A 26,764-nucleotide genomic window follows, 5' to 3' on the forward strand; every position below is an offset into this window, starting at 1 on the left:
TTATAGGCAGTTTCCCCAATTTTAGCCTTTGAAGGAGGTGGTGAAGAAAAAGTGGTAAGTAAGCTATGCTGCTGGACCCACCGGACTGCCCAACAAGGGAGAATCTGAATGAAAACTCTTTATGGATCAATTTTGTTTAATCTAACAGTCATAAAGATCAACTTCTGGAAGTTCTAAAATTAAAGTTGCTGATTAGTGATTTGGTGGTAAAATCATTTAGAATTACAGGTAAGTATCCCAACACCTCCTTCTCCTACCCTGCATCTTTAAAATCAAATAGGACAATAAAGCCATCTTTTCCCCAGTGTAATAACCATTTCTCTCAGCAAGGACACAATAACATGTTCTAGATAATACTTTCAAGATCTCTATAATACTAACAACAGTAAAAACATGTTACTGGTTCATACCACATAGCTAGATGAAAGAACATATACTTTTAAGTATCTTTAAGACTTAAACAAATATTCCAAACATAAGAGAAAAAAGTACTGTAACATAATAAGGGCGTCTGGGTTTCCCAGGTGGCACTAGTAGTAAAGAACCTGCCTGCCAGTGCAGGAGACACAAGAGACACAGGTTTGATCCCTGGGTTGGGAAGATCCTCTGGAGGAGGGCCTGGCAACCCACTCCAGTATTCTTGGCTGGAGAATTCCATGGACAGAGGAGCCTGGAGGGTTACTGTCCATAGGTTCTGAAGTGACTTAGGATGCATGCACACAAGACGGTAGTCCAGTATTTTCTTTGCTAAAGAGCTGAAAAACTGCCATCAATATTATTAAACACAAATATTAGAAAATCTTTTTAAGATAATAAAATGTAAAAGACCTGGGTTTATAATTTCATATCACTAAACACTTTATAAACAGAACTACTCAGGTACCATCTCGTATATTCTTTAATATTTTTTCATTAGCAAAAGGTGATTAAAGGTTACCAGAACCTCTGTTTACTTACCCACAAGCCACATACTGTCCATTCCTAGATGTGGCAATGCTTAATCCATATAAGCTGCCTTCATCAACAAATCTGTTAAGGCACTTTCTAGAGTTCACATCCCAAACATAAACTTCCCCATCCCCTGAAAGAGCCAAAAAAAAAAAAAGGGTTGGGGGGGTGGTGGTGGTTAACTTTGTTTTAAACTTGAAAGATAACTGAATTCATTCTTAGTTCCTTTTTAATAGTACAAGTTACTAAGAAGACCTGTAAATGTCCTAGGTCTAGAAAACTGGCCTAAAAAATGTTTCTTGTATACATTTTCATATATATAAAACTATATCCCATTAGTCACTAATAAATAGTATCTTTAGGTTTAGAGTGAAAAATCACAAACTCTTGGCTTGAGTTGACCTTTTAGAAAAGTTCCTACATTTCACTCAGATAAATTACTATAGCAAAATTTGAAAAAAAACAAAATATCCACAAGCACAGGTTTTCCAACATCTATCAATAGGTATTAGAGTACCTAATATGTAACGCCAGGTGATTTGGACACCAAACTGATGATGATACTGATGACGTCAAGAGGAGGAAGAAGAAGTGAAGGATGACTGGTCTAGACTAACAGGATATAATTAAGGATGTGTGTACAATTCCTAGGAGGTATGCTTTTGAACTCTGGTGTTGGAGAAGACTCTTGCGAGTCCCTTGGACTGCAAGGAGATCAAACCAGTCAATCCTAGGAAATCAGCCCTGAATGTTCATTGGAAGGACTGATGCTGAAGCTCCAATACTTTGGCCACCTGATGTGAAGAAATGGCTTCCTGGAAAAGACCCTGATGCTGGGAAAGATTGAAGGCAGGAGGAGAAGGGGACGACCAGAAGATGAGATGGTTGGATGGCATCACCAATTCGACAGACATGAGTTTGAGCAGGCTCCAGGAGTTGGTGATGGACAGGGAAGCCTAGCATGCTGCAGTCCATGGAGTTGCAAAGAGTCAGACATGACTGAGCGACTGAAGTGAATTGAACTTTACAATTCTGGGTAATTAGCACAAATAGTTTAGAGAAGGGAGAATAAGGGGATAATAAATCTGATGAAAACACATTTTCATGGTAGAAATAGTCATCTAACAACCAAAATCTGTCCTTATTCTTTCTTCTCTCTCCTATATATTCCATATTGATGATCACCCTCTTCCTCAGACCCATTATAGATCTGTATAATGACCCTATATGCATCTCAAAAGTAGCCTCTCACTCGTCTATTTTCTCTCTTTACTGTGATTATCGCTCTAATGTTCATCCTTCTATACTACTATTCTTTCAATGAGAATTCAATGAATCTCACTGTTTCAACTATTTTGTTAACAAACTTTCCCAGGCTGACATAAGGGTTTAGATTTACAATATGTATTTAGGAAAAATTTTAATAGGTACAAATTTTAAAGCCTGTATGTTTGTCTGTAGAGTCATGGTACAGTAAAGAAAGATGTTTAAAAATTTGCTAGTAACAGACTAAAATGGGAAGGGAAGGGATGAAGGGCAGGAAGACCATCTAGAAAGCAAGAGTATTAGATGGTCATAAGTTGATGGATGACTTAAGGCAAAGGAAGCAATAACTAATCCAGCAGAAAACAAAATGAAAGAAGCAGTTAAGTTGAAAAGATAAAAGGTGAACTCTTTCTTCAACAATCCTATCAAAATACTCTTCATATACATAAAATAAGGTAATACAAACAACATGATGCTAATCACATAAATCACTTCTTATATAAGGAGGAAAGGAAAAAAAGGGAAGGGAGAGAATACCAATCAAAATACAGGTAATTCCCTAACTTACCAAGGCTCAACTTTTGATTACTCCTTCTCTAATTTTAGGAACTTTCTTATGGTAACTTTCTTATGGTAAGACCATCATACTGTGTAAATATTTAATATCTATATCCAATTCATAATATCTATATCCAATTCATATAACCAAATCTTAGTACCTCTGCTGACCCTTTAACTCTTCTCCCAAACTCTGACTCTCCCAGGATCCAAGGACAATTTCGCTAGGAACATTACTACTCTGTATCAATATTTATTCCTTACTCCTCAAAAAACCTAGCATATTAATTAATTAATAGGGAAAATAGATGCTGTTTAGGCTTCCCTGGTGGCTCCTACAATGTGGGAGCTGCAAGGTTCAATTCCTGGGTTAGGAAGATGATAGAGCCATAAATCCTGCAGCAGAGGGAGTCTTGTCCCTGCACACTTGGCACTGCCAGGGTCCCCACAAGCCAAGCTGCTGCATCACCTTCACGCTCAACTCTCCACACGGGCAGAGCTGCCACAGGCAAAAAAGCATTGCATCTATGCGCTCAGGGTCACTTCAGTCATGTCCGACTCTGCGACCCTGTAGGCTGTGGCCTGCCAGGCTTCTCCGTCAAGGGGGTTCTCCAGGCAAGGATACTGGAGCATATCAGCCAATACTTGCTGCCATACCATTCTAGAGCACTGTATTTCCTGCTGCCCTAGCTGCCAACTCCCCTGAGTACCTGGTGCTGCCAGAACCCCTGCAACCCAAGCAGCTGCACCACCTTCACACCTGGCCCTCACAGGGGCACACCCAAGTCCTCAAGGGAAGGGAAGCCTCAGGAGCAAACCCCATTGGATGACCCACATGACAGGTGGTAATAAAACCACAAGTGAAACCCACAGGCAGTACAGCAGGAAGACCCAAAACCTTCCCACCAGCTGTACAAGCTGCAGATTAAATCCACAAGATCAACTAGGCAGACTCTATGTCTATGGAATATATCAAAGGACATTGAGAGCTCCTACTAAAGAAGATGCACTGGTTCTGACAGCTGTGGGTATTGGAGGCAAGGACACACAGGAGTAGGACCAAATTAGAATCTGAGCTGCCCCACAGCAAGTCCAGCATTGGAGGGCATCCTAGGGAGGTAAGGTGGACTGTGACTCCCAGCGAGAGAAAGGACTCTGACAGCAGTGACTCATGAAAAACATTTATTATTTTTATGTCTGGACTTGTTCTATAGATTCTTTTGGGGTTTTTTTTTTCCTTCCATTTCCACCCCCCACCTTGGCTGGAGTTGTCGATTCTACTGGCACTATAAAATCTAATTAGGCTTTTGATTCTTTTTTTTCTCAGTCACAAGTGTTATTGCTGTTACAAACCTCTGCCTCTATGTTGGGCTTTTGCAGTTCTGTGGAGTTTTCCTTTTTTGTTTTCTTTTTTCAATTTTAACTTTTAAAATCTATTATTATTTTTTCTACATTTACTCTTTTGTTTGCCTTTCCTACTCTTCTTTTCCCCTTGCAGTTAATCTTTAATGTATATAAATCTTCTTTATCTACCTCTATTTAACTTTGCATATCTATTCTTTCTTTTCATTCTTACCTTTCCTCTAAACATAAATTTTATTTTCTCTGTTTTATTCCCCACCTGGCACTGTGCTTTGTTTTCCAGTTTGTGTTTTAGTTAGTCTTCTTAACGGGCAGATCTCCTTTGTTCACCAGGTCAATCTACTGTGCTTTATTTTTGTTGGACTGTTTTGACTGGGCTTATGGGTGTATATACTTATGGGTGTATATGCATATTCCATTATTTCAATGATTATTTGCCTGATTTTATAACTGCCATTTGTCTGGGGTCCCTGTGGCTCAGCTGGTAAAGAGTCCACCTGCAATGCAGGAAACCCCTTTGATTTCTGGGTTGGGAAGATCTGCTGGAGAAGGGATAGGCTACCCACTCTAGTATTCTCAGGTTTCCCTTGTGGCTCAGCTGGTAAAAAATCCACCTGCAGTGTGGGAGATCTGGGTTTGATCCTTGTGTTGGGAAGATCCCCTGGAGAAGGGAAAGGCTACCCACTCCAGTGTTCTGGCCTAGAGAATTCCATAGACTATAAAGATGAAAGGGTTGCAAAGAGTCAGACACAACTGAGCGACTTGCACTTTCATCTTTGGTTTCTTGGTTTTGGATATTTATTTTAATCTCACAATGCCATAACAAACCACTTGTGGAATCTTTGTTTCTGCCCAGAGATAAAGCCTTGAACCTTTGGAGTGGAAGTACTGACTCCAAGACCTCAGACTACCAGAGAACTAACCCTAGGGAGTATCAAATATGAGAACTCCCACAAAGGAAACCACTTGAATACAAGACCTATACAGGACAACTAATCTAAACAACAAGCTAAACAAAAATACAAGCCCAATCATCAGCAGACAGGATTACCACCTCACTCAGCCTTGCCCATCAGAGGAAAAACAAAGACTCAGCACAAATCTCACCTTACAGGAAGCTTACACAGACGACTGGACCAGCCCTAGAGGGCAGAAACCAAAAGGAAGAAAGAATTCAACCTTGAAGGCTGGAAAAAGAGACCTCAAACACAATGTTAAAAAATAATAATAATGAAAAGGCAGATAAATACTACATTAATGAACAAACGAAAACACAAAAGTCCAAATAAACGAAGAGGAAATAGGCAAACTACCTGAAAAAGAATTCAGAATAATGCTAGTAAAGATGATCAAAAAGCTTGAAAACAAAAATGGAGAAAATGAAAGAATCAATTAACAAAGACCTAGAAGAATTAAAGAATAAGCAGAGACAAACAACACAAATACTGAGATTACAAATACTCTAGAAGAAATCAATAGCAGAATATCCGAAGCAGAACAAATCAGTGAGTTGGAAGATAAAATGGTGGCAATAACTTCTCAAGAGCAGAATAAAGTAAAAAGAATGAAAAGAACAGTGACCTCTGGGACAATACCAAACGCAGCAACATCGAATTATAGGGGGTCCCAGGAGAAGAAGAGAAAAACAAAAGGTACAAAAAAATTTTTGAAGAGATTATAGTTGAAAATTTCCCCAACATCAAAAAGGAAATAGTCAATCAAGTCCAAAAGGCAGAGAGTCCCATACAGGATAAACCCAAGGAGAAACACACCAAGACACATACTAATTAAACTAACAAATACTAAACACAAAGAAATAATATTAAAAGCAGCAAGGGAGAAGCAACAAGCAACATATGGGGAAACCCCGTACACTTAACAGCAGATCTTTCAGCAAAAAGTGCAGGCCAGAAGGGAATGGCAGTATATATTTAAAGTACTGAAAGAGAAAATTCAACAATCAAGATTACTGTACCCGGCAAGGATTTCATTCAGAATTGACGGAGAAATACAAAGCTTTTCTGAGAAGCAAAAGTTAAGAGAATTCAGTACCACCAAACCAGCTTTACAACAAATGTTAAAGGGACTTATAGGAAAGAAATACAAGAGAAGAAAAAAGATCTACAAAATCAACCCCAAACAATTGAGAAAATGACAATAGGAACATATATATCAATAATTATTTTAAATGTAAATGGATTAAATGCTCCAACAAAAGACAGAGACTGGCTGAATGGATATAAAAACAAGACCCATATATATGCTGTCTACAAGAAACCCACTTCAGACCTAAAGACACAAACAGACTGAAAGTGAGAGGATGGAAAACTATATTCCATGCAAATGGGAAGTAAAAGAAGACTGGAGTAGCAATCCTCATATAAGACAAACAGACAAAATAAAGACGCTTACAAGAGATAAGGAAGGACACCTCATAATGATTAAAGGATCAATTCAAGAGGAAGACATAAAAACTGTAAATATCTATGCACCCAACATAGGAGCACCTCAATACATAAAACAAACACTAACACACATAAAAGGAGAAACTGACAGTAACACAGTAATAGTAGCAGACTAAAACACCCCACTCACACTAAAGGACAGATCATCAAGACAGAAAATTAATAAGGAATCACAAGTCTTAAATGATACATTAGATGAGATGGATCTCATTGATATCTTCAGGATAGTCCATCCAAATGCAGAAGAACACACCTTCTCATGTGCACATGGAACATTCTCCAGGACAGACCACATCTTGGGTCACAAATCAAACCTCAGCAAATTTAAGAATATTGAAGTATCAAGCATCTTCTCTGACTGCAATGCTATGAGACTAGGTTATCAAGTACAAGAAAAAAACTGTGAGAAACACAAACATATGGAGAGTAAACAATACGTTTCTAAATAACCAACAGGTTACAGAAGAAATCAAAAGGGAAATAAAAAAATTTCTAGAAATAAATGACAGGGAAGCCACAACAACTCAAAACCTATGGGATGCAGCAAAAGCAGTTCTAAGAGGGGAGTTTATAGCAATACAATCCTATCTTAAGAAACGAGAAAAACATCAAATAGACAACCCAGCTTTACACCTAAAACAACCGGAAAAAGAACAAAAAACACCCCAAAGGAAAGAAATTGTAAAGATCAGAGCAGAAATAAATGAAAAAGTAATGAAAGACATAATAGTACAGATTAATAAAACTAAAAGCTGGTTCTTTGAGAAGATAAACAAAATTGACAAACCTTTAACCAGACTCGTCAAGAAAAAAGAGAAGAATCAAATCAACAAAATTAGAAATGAAAAAGGAGAGGTTATAACAGACAATGCAGAAATACAAAGGATTATAAGAGACTATTATGAACAACTGTATGGCAATAAAATGGATAACCTGGAAGAAATGGACAGATTCTTAGAAAAGTTGAACCTTCCAAGACTGAACTAGGAAGAAATAGAAACAACCCAATTACGAACAACCCAATTACAAGCCGTGAAACTGAAGCTGTGATCAAAAATCTCCCAAAAAAACAAAAGCCCAGGACCATATGGCTTCACAGGAGAATTCTATCAAACATTTAGAGAAGAGCCAATGCCTATCCTTCTAAAACTCTCTCAAAAAATCGCAGAGCAAGAAACACTTCCAAACTCATTCTACGAGGCCACCGTCACCCTGATACAAAAACCAAACACAAAGAAAGAAAACTACAAGCCAGTATCACTGATGAACACAGATGCAAAAATTCTCAACAAAATTTTAGCAAACAGAATTCAGCAACATGTCAAAAAGCTCATACACCATGATCAAGTTGGGTTTATTCCAGGGAAGCAAGGATTCTTCAATGTATGCAAATCAATGTGATACACCATATTAACAAATTGAAAGATAGAAACCATATGATAATCTCAATAGATGCAGAAAAAGTCTTTGACAAAATTCAGCACCCATTTATGATTAAAACTTTAAAAGATGGGCATAGAAGGAACCTACCTCAACATATGATAAGTCTACAGCAAACATTATTCTCAAAGGTGAAAAACTGAAAGCATTCCTCCTAAGATAAGGAACAAGACAAGGGTGTCCACTTTCACCACTATTATTCAACATAGTTCTAGAAGTCTAGCTACAGCAATCAGAGAAGAAAATAAAAGGAATCCAGATTGGAAAAGAAGAAGTAAAGCTCTGTTTGTAGATGAGATGATACTGTATATAGAATACCCTAAAGATAGTATCAGAAAATTACTAGAGCTAATTAGTGAATTTAACAAAGTTGCAGGATACAAAATCAATACACAGAAATCACTTGCATTTCTATACACTAACAATGAAATATCAAAAATAGAAATTAAGAAATCAATCCCACTCACCACTGCAACAAAAAAAGAATTAAATATCTAGGAATAAACTAACCTAAGGACACAAAATAGGGAAAACCACTAGACCATTCGGGTATGACCAAAATCACATCCCTTATGATTAAACAGTGGAAGTGAGAAATAGATTTAAGGCCCTAGATCTGATAAATAGAGTGCCTGATGAACTACGGAATGAGGTTCGTGACACTGTACAGGAAACAGGGATCAAGACCATCCCGATGGAAAAGAAATGCAAAAAAGCAAAATGGCTGTCTGGGGAGGCTTTACAAATAGCTGTGAAAAGAAGAGAAGCGAAAAACAAAGGAGAAAAGGAAAGATATAAGCATCTGAATGCAGAGTTCCAAAGAATAGCAAGGAGAGATAAGAAAGCCTTCCTCAGAGATCAATGCAAAGAAATAGAGGAAAACAACAGAATGGGAAAGACTAGAGATCTCTTCAAGAAAATTAGAGATACCAAGGGAACATTCCATGCAAAGATGGGCTCAATAAAGGACAGAAATGGTATGGACCTAACAGAAGCAGAAGATATTAAGAAGAGATGGCAAGAAAAAAAGATCTTCACATCCCAGATAATCATGATGGTGTGATCACTGACCTAGAGCCAGACATCCTGGAATGTGAAGTCAAGTGGGCCTTAGAAAGCATCACTACGAACAAAGCTAATGGAGGTGATGGAATTCCAGTTGAGCTATTTCAAATCCTGAAAGATGATGCTGTGAAACTGCTGCGCTCAACATACCAGCAAATTTGGAAAACTCAGCAGTGGCCACAGGACTGGAAAAGGTCAGTTTTTATTCCGATCCCAAAGAAAGGCAATGCCAAAGAATGCTCAAACTACTGCACAATTGCACTCATCTCACATGCTGGTAAAGTAATGCTCAAAATTCTCCAAGCCAGGCTTCAGCAATATGTGAACCGTGAACTTCCTGATGTTCAAGCTGGTTTTAGAAAAGGCAGAGGAACCAGAGATCAAATTGCCAACATCCGCTGGATCATGGAAAAAGCAAAAGAGTTCCAGAAAAACATCTATTTCTGCTTTATTGACTATGCCAAAGCCTTTGACTGTGTGGATCACAATAAACTGTGGGAAATTCTGAAAGAGATGGGAATACCAGACCACCTGATCTGCCTCTTGAGAAACCTATATGCAGGTCAGGAAGCAACAGTTAGAACTGGACATGGAACAACAGACTGGTTCCAAATAGGAAAAAGAGTACGTCAAGGCTGTATATTGTCACCCTGCTTATTTAACTTATATGCAGAGTACATCATGAGAAATGCTGGACTGGAAAAAACACAAGCTGGAATCAAGATTGCTGGGAGAAATATCAATAACCTCAGATATGCAGATGACACCACCCTTATGGCAGAAAGTGAGGAGGAACTAAAAAGCCTCTTGATGAAAGTGAAAGTGGAGAGTGAAAAAGTTGGCTTAAAGCTCAACATTCAGAAAATGAAGATCATGGCATCTGGTGCCATCACTTCATGGGAAATAGATGGGGAAACAGTGGAAACAGTGTCAGACTTTATTTTTGGGGGCTCCAAAATCACTGCAAATGGTGACTGCAGCCATGAAATTAAAAGACGCTTACACCTTGGAAGGAAAGTTACGTCCAACCTAGATAGCATATTCAAAAGCAGAGACATTACTTTGCCAACAAAGGTCCATCTAGTCAAGGCTATGGTTTTTCCTGTGGTCATGTATGGATGTGAGAGTTGGACTGTGAAGAAGGCTGAGCACCGAAGAATTGATGCTTTTGAACTGTGGTGTTGGAGAAGACTCTTGAGAGTCCCTTGGACTGCAAGGAGATCCAACCAGTCCATTCTGAAGGAGATCAGCCCTGGGATTTCTTTGGAAGGAATGATGCTGAAGCTGAAACTCCAGTATTTTGGCCACCTCATGTGAAGAGTTGACTCATTGGAAAAAGACTCTGATGCTGGGAGGGATTGGGGGCTGGAGGAGAAGGGGATGACAGAGGATGAGATGGCTGGATGGCATCACTGACTTGATGGACGTGAGTCTGAGTGAATTCTGGGAGTTGGTGATGGACAGGGAGGCCGGGTGTGCTGCAATTCATGGGGTCGCAAAGAGTCGGACACGACTGAGCAACTGAACTGAACTGAAGGAGACAAAAGAACTGTACACAGTAAATTATTAGACAGTGATGAAAGAAATCAAAGATGACATAAACAGATGGAGAGATATTCCATGTTCCTGGGTAGGAAGAGTCAATATTGTTAAAATGACTATACTACCAAAAGCAATTTACGGATTCAGTGTGATCCCTATCAAATTACCAATGACATTTTTCACAGAACTAGAACAAAAATTTTCACAATTCATATGGAAACACAGAAGACCCCAAATAGCTGAAGCAGTCTTAGAGGAAAACACAGGCAGAACACTTGATGAAGTAAATCAAAGCAAGATCCTCTATGACCCACCTCCTAGAATAATGGAAATAAAAACACAAATAAACAAATGGGACCTGATTAAACTTAAAAGCTTTTGCACAGCAAAGGAAACTATAAGCAAGGTGAAGAGACAACCCTCAGAATGGGAGAAAATAGCAGCAAATGAAATGACAAAGGATCAATTTCCAAAATATACATGCAGCTCATACAACCCAATACCAGAAAAACAAACAACCCAATCAAAAAGTGGAAAAAAGACCTGAACAGACATTTCTCCAAAGAAGACATACAGATAGCTAACACACACATGAAAAGATGCTCAACATCACTCATTATGAGAGAACTGCAAAGCAAAACTACAATGAGATACCACTTCACACTGATCAGAATGGCCATCATCAAAGCCTACAAACAATAATGCTGGAGAGGGTGCGGAGAAAAGGGAACGTTCTCGCACTGTTGGCAAGAGTTCTCGCACTGTTCTTGCATACTGTGGGAATGTAAACTGATACAGCCACTACGTAAGATGGTATGGAGATTCCTTTAAAAACTAGGACTAAAACCACCGTACGACCCAGCAATCCCACTCCTAGGCATATACCCTGAGGAAACCAAAACTGAAAAAGACACATGTATCCCACTGTTCACTGCAGCGGATAAAGAAATTGTTACATATACACAATGGAATATTACTCAGCCATTAAAAGGGACACATTTGAGTCAGTTCTAATGAGATGGATGCACCTAGAAAAGAACTTATTATACAGAGTGAAGAAAGTCAGAAAAAGAAAGATATTGTATTCTAATGCACATATACGGAATCTAGAAAAATGGTACTGAAGAATTTATTTACAGGGCAGCAAAGGAGAAACAGACATAGAGAATAGACTTATGGATATGGTGAGAGGGGAGGAGAGGGTGAGATAGATGTATGGAAAAAATAACATGGAAACTTACAGTACCGTATTTAAAATAGATAGCCAACAGGAATTTGCGGTAGTGCTCAGGAAACTCAAACAGGGGCTCTGTATCAACAGAGAAGGGTGGGCTGGGGTGGGAGGTTCAAAAGGGCGGGGATATATGTATACCAATGGCTGATTCATGTTGAGGTTTGACAGAAAACAACAAAATTCTGTAAAGCAATTATCCTTCAATAAAAAATAAATTAATTAAAAAAACAGTATTACAGAAATATCAGGATGAGATCAGAACTGTTTTCAGTCAGTAGTGAAGAAAATTCCAAACAGTATCCAAGTGAAAGGGGGCTAAAGGAAAAGAAATAGTGATTCTAAGTAACTTTTATAAAGAAAAAAAAGGAAGTTTCAGAATGGGGCTTCCCTGGTGGTTCAGTGGTTAACAGCCTGCTGTGCAATGCACGGGACACCAGTTTGATCCCTGTGCGGCAGCGCAACTAAACCTGTGCACATCCACTGAGCCCACACACCACAAGTCCTGCAGCCGCTCACCGTAGAGCCCACACTCTGCAGTGACAGAAGCCACTGCAATTCGAAGCCTGCACGCCACGACTAGAGTAGCACCCAAGCACCACAACTAAAGAAAGCCAGCACCCAGTAACAGAGACCCAGCAGAGCCAAAAATACCTACATAAATATTTTAAAAAGAGGGTGGACCCTGAATGCAATTCTTTAAAAAAAAAAAAAAAAAAATCTCAGGATGAATTATCTTTCAAATGTGAACCTTCTTCCCATCTTTTCTCCAAATAGTAGACATTAAGCAGTTAACCTTTCACCATTACTGGTCAGTAAATGAGAAGGCAAACAGCAATGAAAAATGAATTCTAAAAATAAAATGATTTTCTTACTAACACAGAAGTCTAAAATCAAACTCAGTTTTGATTAAATTTGATATTTAAACACATCTTGTTGTTAACTTACCTGAAGATGCATATACTTTCTTACTATCCGAAGAGAATGTGGATGCTGCAATCCTCCCATTAATTTTCATACTACCAATTAGCTCTTTAGTCTGAAAGAATAAGAAATATTACTTACCAAATTGTTAGGAGTTGTAAAGAAGAATCACAATGTGTAGAATAAAAATGATCTAGTTCTCTTGTTTTGTAGCACCTACTTAACTTTGTTTTTCCCTATACTCCAAAAAACCACAAAAGTTCTTCCCCTGCTGCCCACAACTTCTCTCCAAGCCCCTGTGTGCTTCCACTTGGGATGCCGATTTAAGGACGCCATGAGTTATGGTTCAAGGCTATTCCTACTTGGACTGATGTCTTATCCTAGAAAAAGCAACAGCTAATAATGGTTCACCTTCATAGACAGCAAATGCAAATATCCAGCAACACCATTTATAAGCAGGAAGGACCCATCTGGGGAAATTTCAAAGCTCCTCACTATCTTCTCTTTCAAACCTAAGAAAGGAAATGAATCAATAAAGATTAATAGCTTGCAATTACTGACTGACAATTGAGAGTCTCTTACTTTTTAAGCACCTCAAATAAAATGTAGGCTCAGACACTGAATAAGTCTGACTCCATGCATCAAGTATAACCCAAATATAAGGTCACTATAAAATGCTTGGCAAACTTTTGTTCTTTCTCTTGGATAACATTTACCATTTTAATTGCAGGCCAGAGACTCAGCTCTCCAAATAGTAAACTTATTGACTAATTTTCTAAATGTAAACAGTAATACCCATAAATAAACTGAAAGAATAAATTATACTTTTTTGTCACAACATTCATCACCAAAGGGAAATAAAATGACTGCCATTAGAGATAGCTGAAACACAGTAACATGTAGAAACTAGTTGCTATCCACCTACTAAACATCCCATGACATATGGCAGTCTATTTCTTAACTTCGTGGATCCAAAAGGAAAAAACAAAACCACATGTCGGTAATGTATTTAAGAGTTAATTAGCTTCTCAACACTCATGTAAGCAAATCACATGAGCTAAGTATATAGACCAGAGAGTCAATTTACTTATCTATAATGGGACACGTTTCTTTTCCATGCCTGAAAGGCTCATACTATGCAACAGATTCTTTCTGATATTAAACTTAGCTTAAAGAGCCAACATACCCATTAAAACGTTGCCTAACAGAAAGGATACATAATAAGTATAACTGGCTACACTTCCAGTGAAGGGAAGTAAATGGCCAGGGTGACAAGAGAATTTTCACTAACCATTCATTTGTACCTTTTGGATTTTTGCACCATGTTAATGTATCACTTAGTCAAAAAAGTTATTAAAAAAAATTAATGTGCTAACTTAAAGTATTAACCAGGAAAAAGAAACTAGAAAAATCCAATGAAGAGTTTCTTTTCTCCATAGGAAAATGATGGTTAAAGGTCCCACAGACTATCTTTGGGCTATTAACAGTCTTTGTCTAGCTGGTTTATAATACCACAAAACTGGGCCTCCCACTCTAGTACTCCACCAAAAGTCTACACCCTAATTTCCTTGACTGGAATCAATCCAGATACCTGTTTCCAACTACTAGGGTTACTTCAGCTAGGGATTATCAATCTTCACAATGATTCTAGACTCTAGTCTTACTAAGGGCAATCTTCACCCCAAATTTTGGGCAAACATTATACACTGACTACACAATCAAAAGAGACAGCTCCAAACAGAGGGAAAATACCATAACATGAAGAATCCGGAAAGGGAGATTAGGTGTATCACCCTGTGAGGCTACAGCTGGAAACCCCTCCAGACCCAATCCAAAGGACACAGTACCAGGCAGTGGGAACACAAGAGAGAACACAGTGTTCACCATGGAGCCTAAGCTGGGCGCCGCCACAGTGCTGCAGGACTGCAGACTGCACAGGCATCACAAAGGCAACGGCAAACAATCTTCCCTCATACTGTGCGGGATCCAACACACACCAAGGAGGGCAACAGAAGAGACAAAGCGCCAGAGGACTCTTACCGAGTCCACAGCTCTCGGCCCGTCATGACAGACCTTACTTTTTTGTTCTGAATAAGCCTAGTGTTTGGGGGTAACTAAGGAGAGGAGGTTGTCTTCAAGAAGGAAATATCAGACATTCAACAAATAAAGTTGCTTTATCAATTAACTGGAAAAATAAGAAAGACGGCGATATTTTTATCCAAAGCTTATGATAGGGACAGAATGAAGGAACAAAATAGGTCATTAAACAGTTAATCCCACTAGGAGATTGTAAGTAAAAAAAATATGGGAGACCCCTGAGAGTTAATGATTACTCCAGAAATTAGGTCCGCTTAACCACAAAACCAAACAGGCTTGCTTAGCAAACCATGCAACATAAGCACAGGACATGCCCCAAAACAAAACAATGGTGGCATGAGACTCATATCCTGCCAGTGAGTTCAGTTAATTTAATGATCCATAGGACATGCTCTCTGCACACAAATAAAACAACTTGTGGACACAGCTTGACCACACAGGGACAAAAAACACTCCCCTGCTCAACCTGGAGGAGGAGCTGATGATGAAAACATGATGTCTACTCAAAAGATAAGGTCTTCTCTCCCTTCCTACTTTTCCTTTGATTTTATAAAACTGTAGCCCACTAAGTTCTTCTGTTCTGTTCAGTCACTCAGTCACGTCTGACTCTTTGTGACCCTGTGACTGCAGCATGCCAAGCTTCCCTGTCCATCACCAACTCCCGGAGCTTGCTCAAACTCGTGTCCATTGTGTTGGTGATGCCATCCAACCATCTCATCCTCTGTCATCCCCTTCTCCTCCTGCCCTCAATCTTTCCAGCATCAGGCTCTTTCTTTTCCAATGAGTCAGTTCTTCGCATCAGGTGGCCAAAGTACTGGAGTTTCAGCTTCAGCATCAGTGCTTCCAATGAGAAAGTTCTTGGAGCATGGCATTTCTCACCCACCTGCTTATATGCCTCACAAGCGTCCTATTCTAATAAATCACTTATCTACCACTTTGCTCTCGCTGAATTGTTCTCTGCACTGAGACATAAAGCACTGTGGTACCAGAGCTCTTCAGAGCCCTCCTGAAATGACATCAATCAGTTTCAGCTGGTGACTGCGGCAGGTCTGTGGTAAAAAAGGAAGGTCTAGGATCAGGTCCTAGCAGGGCCATGTGATGCCATGGGCCAAGAGTTCCAGGGAGGGTGCTCTTTCGATGATAGCCTGTTGCAGTTGGGCCGATCAACCCTGAATGCTTTGGAGCTCTGATTGGGTACCTAAGTACAGGCCAGGGGATTGATGATATAAATGTTTAAAGAGAAGGAACTGGAAGAACAATGGTGATCAGCATGGACTGCCACAGAAAGGTGGCAGGAGTTGTGGAAGGGATCTTTCTGCTGGTGCAGAAGACAAGGGAAATGGTTTATGAAAAGGAAGAATTTCACTCTCTGGTGGCTTTGACAAGGTTCGAGTAGTGGCTGCATAGAAACATAAAAAGAATATAAAGGCTATGCTTGCGCACATCCAACAGCTAGCCTGGGATAAAGCCAGCCACTAAATGATGTTACAGAATTTAATAATCTATACTCTTCTCTCTCACTCTGAGGTTTTCCTTCTATGCTTTACATGTGTTTCCATTCTATTTCTTCCCTTTTTAACTCCAGAAGACTTTTTACTACATTCACTAGAGCAATTCATTCTTCTCTTCTATCTCAGTTTATGTGGCAAGAAACCACTTTAATTCTGAGACTGTTCTTTTATCCCTGATTAAAACTCAAAAGACTGTTTTTCATAACGCCTCTTACCTTTTGAGATGGCACACAACTCTGTGAATTGTGCTTCTCTCTAAATAAATACCCATCACTTTGTCTCTCCTGAATTCTGTGATGAGACATCAAAAATCTGAACTTCATGAAGTCCTAAAACCAGGTGTGTAATCTCAATTAAAAGAGCTCAGGTTCAAGTTTCAATATGGGTTTTGGCTAGGCTGGAGTCCCAACTACGTGGATTCAAGTTCTAAACTGGGTTATAAGATTTCAGTCCTAAATTTAAAAAACTAAGCTGTAAATTAAACAGAGCTATGGGAAATCCAAGACAGCTGCCTGACTCTTCCCAGCTCCCTGACAAACCCCATTTTTTAATTTAATGGGCTAAAGCTTTTCTTGGCTACAAAGCTAATACACTCATCAAAAAAAAGGGGAGGGGGGATAAAAATGTGTTTTTCACTTGGGGTATCCTTCTTCTTTATTGGACAAAACATACAAGCCTATAAGATCAGTTAACCAGACTTATCTTATTTTACAAACAAATCTATCTTAATTTGGCTATGTGTGGTAAAAGTGAGGGTAATTTTGGGAAAATTGTATTTTTATAAATATTAAATTTTAGCTTTGCTACTTGAGGCTTAGTCACTCAGTTGTGTCCAACTCTTTGCAACACCATGGACAGAGGAGCCTGGAGGGCTGCAGTCCATGGGATTTTCCAGGCAAGAACACTGGAGTGGGTTGCCATGCCCTCCTCTAGATCATCTTCCTAACCCAGGGATCAAACCCAGGTCTCCTGAATTTACCATATGAGCCACCACAGAAGGGGATTCTGCCTCACCAAATTCTGAAAATTATTAGGACAGGGAACGTATCTACTGTTTAAAACTTACTTTTTGAAATAGCCTTGGTCATTATTTTATATTATTGTAAAACTTAATTGAGTTACTAAGAAGGTATTCTAAGCTTGTTTCTGAAGCTGATCATTGTAATTTATCTTTGAAAAAAGATCAAATGCTTATAATCTATAACCAAAGGATACATGGTTTAAAAAAAATAAACATTTAATGAACTGTGTCCCACCAGATAAAATACCTCTTACTGGGTATTCTTAAGTATACCATGCCTCCTCCCCTCACCACACCCCCCCCAAAAAATTGAAGGGAATCAACTCTTTTGGTGAGTGGGGAGGCAGGGCAGGATTTGAGGTACTTTCCCCCCAATTACTAAAAGTGTCCAACGGAGGATGACTTCCTGAGCCTTAATGTCAGTCTTTCCCTCCTTCCAACCTTTAAAAATGCTGATCCTTTATTTCCAATTTGCAGCCAGACCAGTTCACTGGGGACTTTTTCTGTTCTATTCCTTTGTGGCAAGTTCTCAGACATTAACACCTGGTTGGGGGACTACTGTAGAAGGGATAACATCTAAAGTTGTTAAGTACAAAGCTTAATTAAATTATATGGTGGATTTTTTAACCATGTGAAGGAAGTTCTCATATAGCTAACTACTGCCTTGGTGAAAGCTACTGTATTCATGAAAATGGCTGCTCCAACAAGGGCTATCTCACAGGCGGGAGCCAAGGCTCCAAGCCTATTATAGACAGAGCCCATGCTAATCAAATGGCAACCCAGTAAGGCCATACAGTGCACCAGGCAGGGAACAACACTGTTCCCTGAGGCAGATTCACAATGCAATCATCAGGTAAATTTTATTGATAGAGATAGATGGGACCATATGATTAACTGTTTAACAAGTGGTATAAAAAAGTTCACAGAGAACCCTGTTATTAAAAAAAAAAACAAGGACAGGATGAAAACACTATAGTTTTTCAAGGGTGATTAATACAAGCTTTTAAAAAGTACACAAATATGGACTACTCTTCCCTCAAGGAACAAGCCCTTTTGGCTATGCACTTCATAGCCCAGTCTGCCCCAGACATCAGGCACAAAATTAAAAAAAAAAAACTGCTGGTCCTCAGACCATCTATGAGTGATTTACTCCAACTGGCTTATCTGGTTTTCAATAACTGGGATATGGCCAAAAACGCTGACGGCACCCAAAGAGAAAAAGAAAAGGCTCAAATGACTGTGACGGCTCTGTCCACTCAGGGACCACCAAAGAAGAGGCCAGACTTTCTGGGCCAAACTGGACATGGTAGACTACAAAGCCATGGTTACTGGGCACCTAGGCAAAATAAGTGTGCCCTGTGTGGATAGAAGGGACACTAGAAGAAATAGTGATCCACATGCCCTTGCAAACAGCCAGGGCATTGGCAGAGTGAAGGCCCCAGATGCCCACAACCATAGATGGTTTCACAATCCAAAGACTGACAGGGCCCAAGGCTAGAAGTGGCTCTGCCCAGAGACGGCATATATACAACTAACACTGAGCCTCAGGCGGTCACTGAAACAGCAGGCCGCTTGATAGAATTTCTCATAAACACTGCTGCATCTTCTTGCTCTTAACCCAAAGGACTGAAAACCTTATCAACTGAAAGAAATATGTAATGGGAATGTCAGGAAACAGACAGGGGCCCACTTTCCTGGGACCCCTTTTCTGTAACATAAAAAACCGGCTGTTTCTACATTGCCTTCTGTTTATGCCTAATTACCCTATTTCTTTAATAAAAGGGACGTATTAACTAAATTAGGAGTCATTCTACCTCTCAAGGGACAAAAAGGAACCCTCATCACCAAACGATATTAACAGAAAAAAAGGAACGGACTAAATCTATAACTGACATAAAAGACTCAACAGACCCTAAAAGATAAAACACTGAGACTCTGGGCCTAATTAAAACAAACAGATTGAGGCCTCAAGTGACCCCCTTCTGGATTTGGAAACCACTGGGGAAAAAAATGGTTCAGATCTTTAAAATTATGGTTATAATCTCTTTTAATGACTTTTCTGATGCTTACTGTTGTATTTTTTTAGATTCCTAAACTTTTTTTTAGATTCCTCAATGCTTAACATCCAAGAGAACTAAAAAGATAATGCTAACCAGAGTGACACTGACTTGCAGTTCTCCAAATAGAAAAGCGACAAAATATATTTGTGTAGGATATAAGATTAATATAATATAAACAGAAATCTACATTTAAATTATTAATGACAATTAGACTTTAAAACAAAAGCTGTGAAAAGAGACAAAGAAGGTCACTACATAATGATCAAAGGATCAATCCAAGAAGAAGATATAACAATTATAAATATATATGCACCCAACATGGGAGCACCGCAGTATGTAAGACAAATGCTAACAAGTATGAAAGGAGAAATTAACAATAACACAATAATAGTGGGAGACTTTAATACCCCACTCACACCTATGGATAGATCAACTAAACAGAAAATTAACAAGGAAACACAAACTTTAAACGATACAATAGACCAGTTAGACCTAATTGATAGCTATAGGACATTTCAGCCCCCCCCCCCCCAAAAAAAAGACTGCTCACTATGGCAATTATTGAAGCTGACTTAGGGTGACATAGAGGCTTATTTCCCTTTACCCTTTTGAGTTCTTAGCTGAGGATCTCTGTAAGAAATGACAGAATAGCAGGACAAAATCAAACAGAAGTTTATTAACATAAAAAAATAAAAATAAAAAAAATAAAAAATAAAAAAAAAAGAAAAACCGAGAGAAACTCAAAATGTCTCACCTGTAAAGTCTGGTCATTAAAAACCTTATATGTTTCAGAGGAAACATCAGTAATTTAGTGAAAATACTAAAAAAAGATTCTAGTTGACAATTAAAGAATTTTGATTATTTATACATGTAAAAAAAAAATTATTAATGACATCATTCAAGATGCTTCTATTCTTATTTTTCCTGCACTTGATAAAATATTCTCAGAGAAATGTTAGTGTCACTGTGACTACTTTTTCTTTTCCCTTCTATTTGTTCTGATTTTTGCTTTATGTATCCATGCTTCTTTGTTATTAGGTGTCTGATGGTTTATGATGTCTATCTTCTTTGTGAATTATACTTTTTATCATTACAAATATTCACCTGTTTCATTTAAAAATAAATTTTAAAAAAGGGACAGTCAGCCAGATGTTCACTCCTTCCCCTGACAGGCCTATGCCCATTCTCAGCTGAAAGTAGCTACTGACTGAAAGAACTTCACCCCTTACCCCCTCTTTTAAGAATAAAAGGGTAAACACCTGGAGGGGGGAAATGATAAGGACAGAATGAAACGACAAGATAGATGATTAAATATTTAATCCTACTAGGGATTAGAAAGAGAAATAGAAAATAGAAATATATGGAAGATCTCTGTAAGTTAATTATTATTCAAGAAAGCAGGTTTGCTTAACCACAAAACCAAACAGGCTTGCTTAGCAACAGAAGCACAGGGTATGCTCCTAAACCATAAACCAATGGGGGCATGAGACACATATCCTGCCCAGTGAGCTAAGTAAGTTAATGATCCCTAGAATATGTGCTCTACACATGTGAAAAACAAATTTGTGGACCTAGCTTGATCACACAGGGACAAGAAAACTCCTATGCCCAATCTGGAGGAGGAGTTGACGATGAAAACATGGCATCTATTCAAGAAAGACAAGGAAGTCTTCTCCCCCTCCTCACTATTCCTTTGATTATGAAAACTGTAGACCACTAAGTTCGCAGAGCACGGCATTTCTCTCCTGGGCGCTTGGGGCCTCACAGGTGTGCCGTTCTAATAGATCACTTCTTATCCACCACTGTGCTCTTGCTGAATTCCTCTCTGCACTGAGACATAAAGGACTATGGTACCAGCGTTCTTCAGAGCCTCCATGAAATGACACCAATCGGTTTCACTTACACCGTGTAATGCCAGTTACGTGTACACAGCATTTTGCTTTTAACTTCACACAAAATATAGTGATAATAAATGCCAATATCAATATTACAACTGTTTTACAAAAGCTGGAGCTTTCAAAATAGAAGCCAGATAAAATTTATAATATGGCCTTGAGCAAAAAAGATATACAACTTAATGATATCAGATTATAAATGTTGCTACCGCTTAGAGAATGAGTTTTCAGGTCAACTGCTGTGCAACTGATAAGAAAAAGAATGTCCAGGTTAATCAGAATAGAGCCAAATTCCACAGCATGGGAAGTGGTCTGATTGTGATCAGATAGATTATATGCTGCTCTTAATGGCGGCAGTAGTTATCAAGGAGCATTCACAAAGTGGCAGGGGCTGAGCTCAGCTCAGTCGTGTCCAACTCTCTGCAACCCCATGGCCTGCAGCATGCCAGGCTTCCCTGTCCATCACCAACTCCCACCCTCCCAAGATTTATAATGTTAAGCCAACCAATCACAAGGCTTTGGTTCCCAAAGGGTTCATGAAGGTGGCACTGTGCTTTAGTGGTAACGGGGGTAGGAGAATGCCAAAGAATAGACAAGGCAGAGGAAAGACTAATTTTTATCTGATGATACATCTGCTAAGTAATTCATTTTTCGAAGTACGACTTCCAAAAGCAGTGCTTTGTTTCCCTTTAAATGTAAATCAAAATTGTATTAAAACAAACACCAGAAGAACTGGAGGGTATCCAAATTTCAGAACAAAGAAGTGAAATAATTTGTCTGAAGAATTAGAACCCAGGTGTTCTAGCTCCCAGGCTCATATTCTTTCTGCTGCAGCAATTGCTGATTTTACAGCCAAATATGTGCAACTGCCTTTCTACTCTAGGGGAATACAGATTTGCAAACTATCATTTTTTCCCCCCAATAAACTCAGTTCACTTTTTTCATTCAAACACATTATCTCAACAACACATTTTCTACACACTAAAACCAAAGAAACTCTATTTTTAAGAACTTTATGGGAAGAAAAAAAAAGTGGTTCTAAATACTGTTAAACAAACTCAGCTGTGGGCTGTGGGTGTCAATACATTCAATAGAAACCTTACCTCTTACTTGATGCACAGGAATTAGCTTTCCAGCCAGCATATCATAGACATAAAGAATCTTGCTGTGAGTGCTTGTGGCTAAAACCTCTTCTCCATTAGCACTAAAACAAGCCTTAAAGATCGGAAACTTTTCCAAATAGATGCTCTGAATTTTAGGATTTGTTTTTCCATCAACCTATAAGGAATTTTAAAATATTCCTTTTGATTATTTCCAAAGACCATGTATGCTGATTATAAACACTTTTCACTACAAGTCTCCACATACCTGAAATAGGGATACAGCATTATCCAGTCCAGCGACCATCACAACCTGGGCACGAGGGTGGAACTGCACAGACGAGATCCGAGCAGTAGTAGGACGTTCAGCATTCGCATGCTGGCAGTTCTTCATCTGTGGAAAAATAAAGTTGAAATTTTATCAATTCAAATGGGTTAACATTATCTTCTTTAAAGCATGATAAAAGACATCATAGTTTACAATGCAAAAGAAAGTGCACTGCAATGAAAACCAGAAGACCACAGCTCTGTGACCAACTAGTATTCTCGTACAATGTTTCACTATTCAAGAATCCATTTTTACAATCTTTCAAAGGAGATTAAATCGTCAAGCCTTGGAACTCTAGTACACAATCATTTCCCTGAGATATATCCATTTGAGTTAGGAGATTTTTATTTCCATGGAAATTTTACTTAAAACTCCTACTCTGGCATCGCTGTAGTCATGGTGCACAGTAAGAGGCAACGAGTGGTCATTCCCAAGGTTCTACGGTTGGCATGTCCACTTGCGCAAACTCCAGGATAGTGATGGATGGGAAAACCCAGTGTGCTGCGGTTCATGGGGTCACAGAGTCAGACTTGACTCAGCAACTGAACAACAGCAATGGTTGGTATGGACTGGTAATGTTTTCCTCTCATGGTATATGGTTGTTAGTTTGAAGTAATGATGATCTCATGTGTCATTTGGACTATTTTCATGCTTTTGTTTTGTTTTTACAGGCTTTTCACTCTGCATTAAAAATGAAATTATATAAAACATCATAGTATTATATGATGTTCTGTTTTTGACTACATTTTCAACAGAGGTGAATTCACTCTATGAGGAGCTAAATGAATTACCTTCAGAGTAAGGATAGACAGAATCACTAATAATTTACCATAAGATCCCCTTTTCTCATATAATTCACATGCTATCACTTTATAATGGGGAAAATTACATCAAAGAGAGAACAGTTCATTTGACAGATATTTGAAGTAAGTGCTGAGTAAGCACTTGGTTACAACAACGAACAAGTGGGACACAGGAGTAAATTAGAAGGTAACTAGAGTAAGCTACTTCTTTAAAAAAAAGGTTGAAAAAAGATTTATTTGGCTGTATCAAGTCTTAGTTGCAGCACATGGGGAATCTTTATTGCAACATGCAGTAGTTTTTCTTGCAGCAGTCTCTCTAGTCTCAATGGATGGGCGTAGTTGGGTGTAGTTGATCTGTGGTTCATGGGATCTTAGTTCCCTGACAAGGATCAGACCCAAGTCCTCTGCACTGGAAGGCAGATTCTTAACCACTGGACCACTAGGGAAGTCTTGAGTAAGCCACTTTAGACAGGAAGGCCAGGAAAGACATTTCTATGACATTATGTGAGCAGAAAGGTAAGAATGAGTTTGCCACTGGCTGTGCTTGAAAAACAGACAGAAGACTGAGCAAGAACAAAGGTTCAGAGGCAAGAAAGGACTCAGCATGTGCAGAAAACAGAAACAAGGTCTCTGCGGCCTAAATAAGGAGTAAGAGAAAAAGGAATGAGATGAAGTTGAAGACGTAAGCATTAAGTCAGATCCCAGGAAGAGGGTAGAGTAGACTATGATAAGAAAGCTTACAAAGAGCAATGAAAAGTAACAGGACATGACACTTTATTTTTAAAAGACCCTTCAGGCTACTGTAGGAAGAATGGTTGAGGAAGAAGTGGAAATGGAGAGTCTAGCCATGAAATTGTTGCCATGCAGCACGAACCAGGCTCCTGTCAACAGAAAGGATGAGAAATGCAAAAGGAGGAATCAAGCAAGAATCATAAAAGATTCCTGGGAACATAATTTAATGTTATCATTTTTGCAAAAGGAAAAAAAAAAACACCTTACACAAATATTTATCAAGGCAAAAAGACAGCAAGCACATTTAATCCCACAGATAACAGAAAGCCATAGGTCTGAAAGTCAAAGTATATTGGATTTGAGGTAATTAGCTGGTTTGGCCCAATTTTACTAATTCTCACCTTTAAGATTCCTTTAGGAAGAGATGTAGATGTGGATATGAAATTCCCAGTCCTTTGCAACAAATCATCTTCCTCCTCTTCACTTTCATCTATGTCAAACAAACCCATAAGTATATCTTTAGAATCAATGAGATAGCCATCACCTAACCCAAACACCTGTATTTCAAACTTCAACTCCCCTCCCATTCTCCCAACCTCAATCATTTTATTTAAGCTACAACTGGTAAAACAGCAAAATAAATTTGAAAGAGGAAATGACAAACACATCAATGTATATGTTTAAAAGCCCGACTCTGGAATGAAAGGCACACATTCACTACAGTGACTAAAAGAACATGAAATAAAGATAAACTGAGTCAACATTTAAAGAGAGAAACTCATAATTGTGGCAAAACTGGCAACAGGATGAACAGCAGATCTAGCTTAACAATTCACAAGAAAAAGAACTAGAATTTTTAGTTGACTGGAAGATCACTGGTAGCAAACCATGCGTCAGAACTTCAAAGACAGGTAACAGGCCTGCTCTTCCCCTGGAGATGACTGATGAGTCTCCTAAAGAAAGCTGAGAAGCTAAGCAGAGTGTTTAAGGTTAAGGGGGCAAAACCTAGCACCAGAAGCCCTCTAGGGTGCCTAAGGGACCTGATAAACTACCAGGCTCTCAAATTGTTGCCACAAAAGGCAATACATAAAATTAAAGGTGAAATAAAAGAATCGTAAGAAAATCTCCCAAGACCTGAAACCCAGCTTTAAAACCTCGTACTGTCTCATTAGAATAAAACGTTTTAGGATTGCTAGTACCCCTTGCCCAGCCACTTACCCAAAAACAACTGTACAAATTCTCTAGAGAAATATATCATTGTCCTAGACCTCTAGTTAATCAATACTACTTTTCTTTAATTGGAGGATAATTGCTTTACCATATTGTGTTAGTTTCTGCCATACAACGTGAATCAGCTATATATATGCTATACATATTCCCCCCTTTCGGAGTCTCCCTCCCATCCCACCCCCATCCCATCTCTCCAAGTCATTACAGAGCACCAAGCTGAGCTCCCTGTACTATACAGAAGGTTCCCACTAGCTATCTTTTTACACATGTGTTAGTTGCTCAGTTGTGTCCGACTCTTTGTAACCCAATGGACAGTAGCCCATCAGGCTCCTCTGTCCATGGAATTCTCCAGACAAGAATAATGGAGTGAGGAGCTAGTCCCTTCTCCAGGGGATCTTCCAGACCCAGGGATCGAACCTGTGTCTCCTGCATTGCAGGCAGATTCTTTACCACTTGAGCCACCAGGGAAGCCCCACCGCACACACAGTAATGTATACAAGTCAATGCTATTCTCTCAATTCATCCCATCTTCCCTTTCCCACATGTCCAAAAGTCTGTTCTCTATATCCGTGTCTTCTATTCCTGCCCTGCAAATAGGTGCAGTACCATTTTTCTATTTGATACTATTTTTCATGTACAATGCCCACCACTCAATGAAACAGAACCAGGTCAATAATCACAAGGTGAATATAATCTGACTGAAAACCTAAGGAGAAACAAACAATCCTCACAGGAGATCTAGATAATGGAGTTATCAGACATAAAAATTTAAATATTATGTTTAAAACTTATGGAAAAAGAGATCAGGTCTGTGGTTTCCAGAGATTGGTGAGGGAGAGGAACGTAAGGGGAAATTGGATGAAGGCAGTCCAAAAGGTATAAGCTTTCAGTTATAAGATCAGTAAGTACTAGAGATATAACATACAACATGATAACTAGAATTCTGCTATATATATCAAAGTTGTTAAGATATAAAATTCTTAAGACATCTCATCACAAGGAAAAATATTTCTTTTCTATGTCTATAACTTTTTATCTATCTGAGATGATGGATGTTCACATACACTAAACTTATTTTGGTGATCATTTCATGATGTCTGTAAGTCAAATCATTACACTGTACACCTTAAACTTATACAGTGTTGTAGGTCAATTCTCTCAATAAAACTGGAAGGAAAAGAAAAAT

At 38.8% G+C, this 26,764-nt stretch overlaps 1 protein-coding gene across 1 annotated transcript in view; it reads right to left on the bottom strand.

Moving 5' to 3' along the window:
• Positions 1-26,764, bottom strand: part of UTP18 (UTP18 small subunit processome component) — a 58,372-nt gene that overhangs the window by 19,063 nt on the left and 12,545 nt on the right. The window contains exons 5-10 of the mRNA NM_001098879.1: positions 24,750-24,838; positions 22,754-22,879; positions 22,489-22,663; positions 13,213-13,313; positions 12,826-12,916; positions 958-1,081 (exon numbers count right to left, since the gene is read on the bottom strand). Of these exons, the coding sequence (NP_001092349.1) occupies positions 958-1,081; positions 12,826-12,916; positions 13,213-13,313; positions 22,489-22,663; positions 22,754-22,879; positions 24,750-24,838 (706 nt within the window). The remainder of the gene's footprint in view (positions 1-957; positions 1,082-12,825; positions 12,917-13,212; positions 13,314-22,488; positions 22,664-22,753; positions 22,880-24,749; positions 24,839-26,764) is intronic.

The sequence above is a fragment of the Bos taurus genome, chromosome 19, assembly GCF_002263795.3.
Source record: "Bos taurus isolate L1 Dominette 01449 registration number 42190680 breed Hereford chromosome 19, ARS-UCD2.0, whole genome shotgun sequence".
NCBI classification, from domain to species: Eukaryota; Metazoa; Chordata; class Mammalia; order Artiodactyla; family Bovidae; genus Bos; species Bos taurus.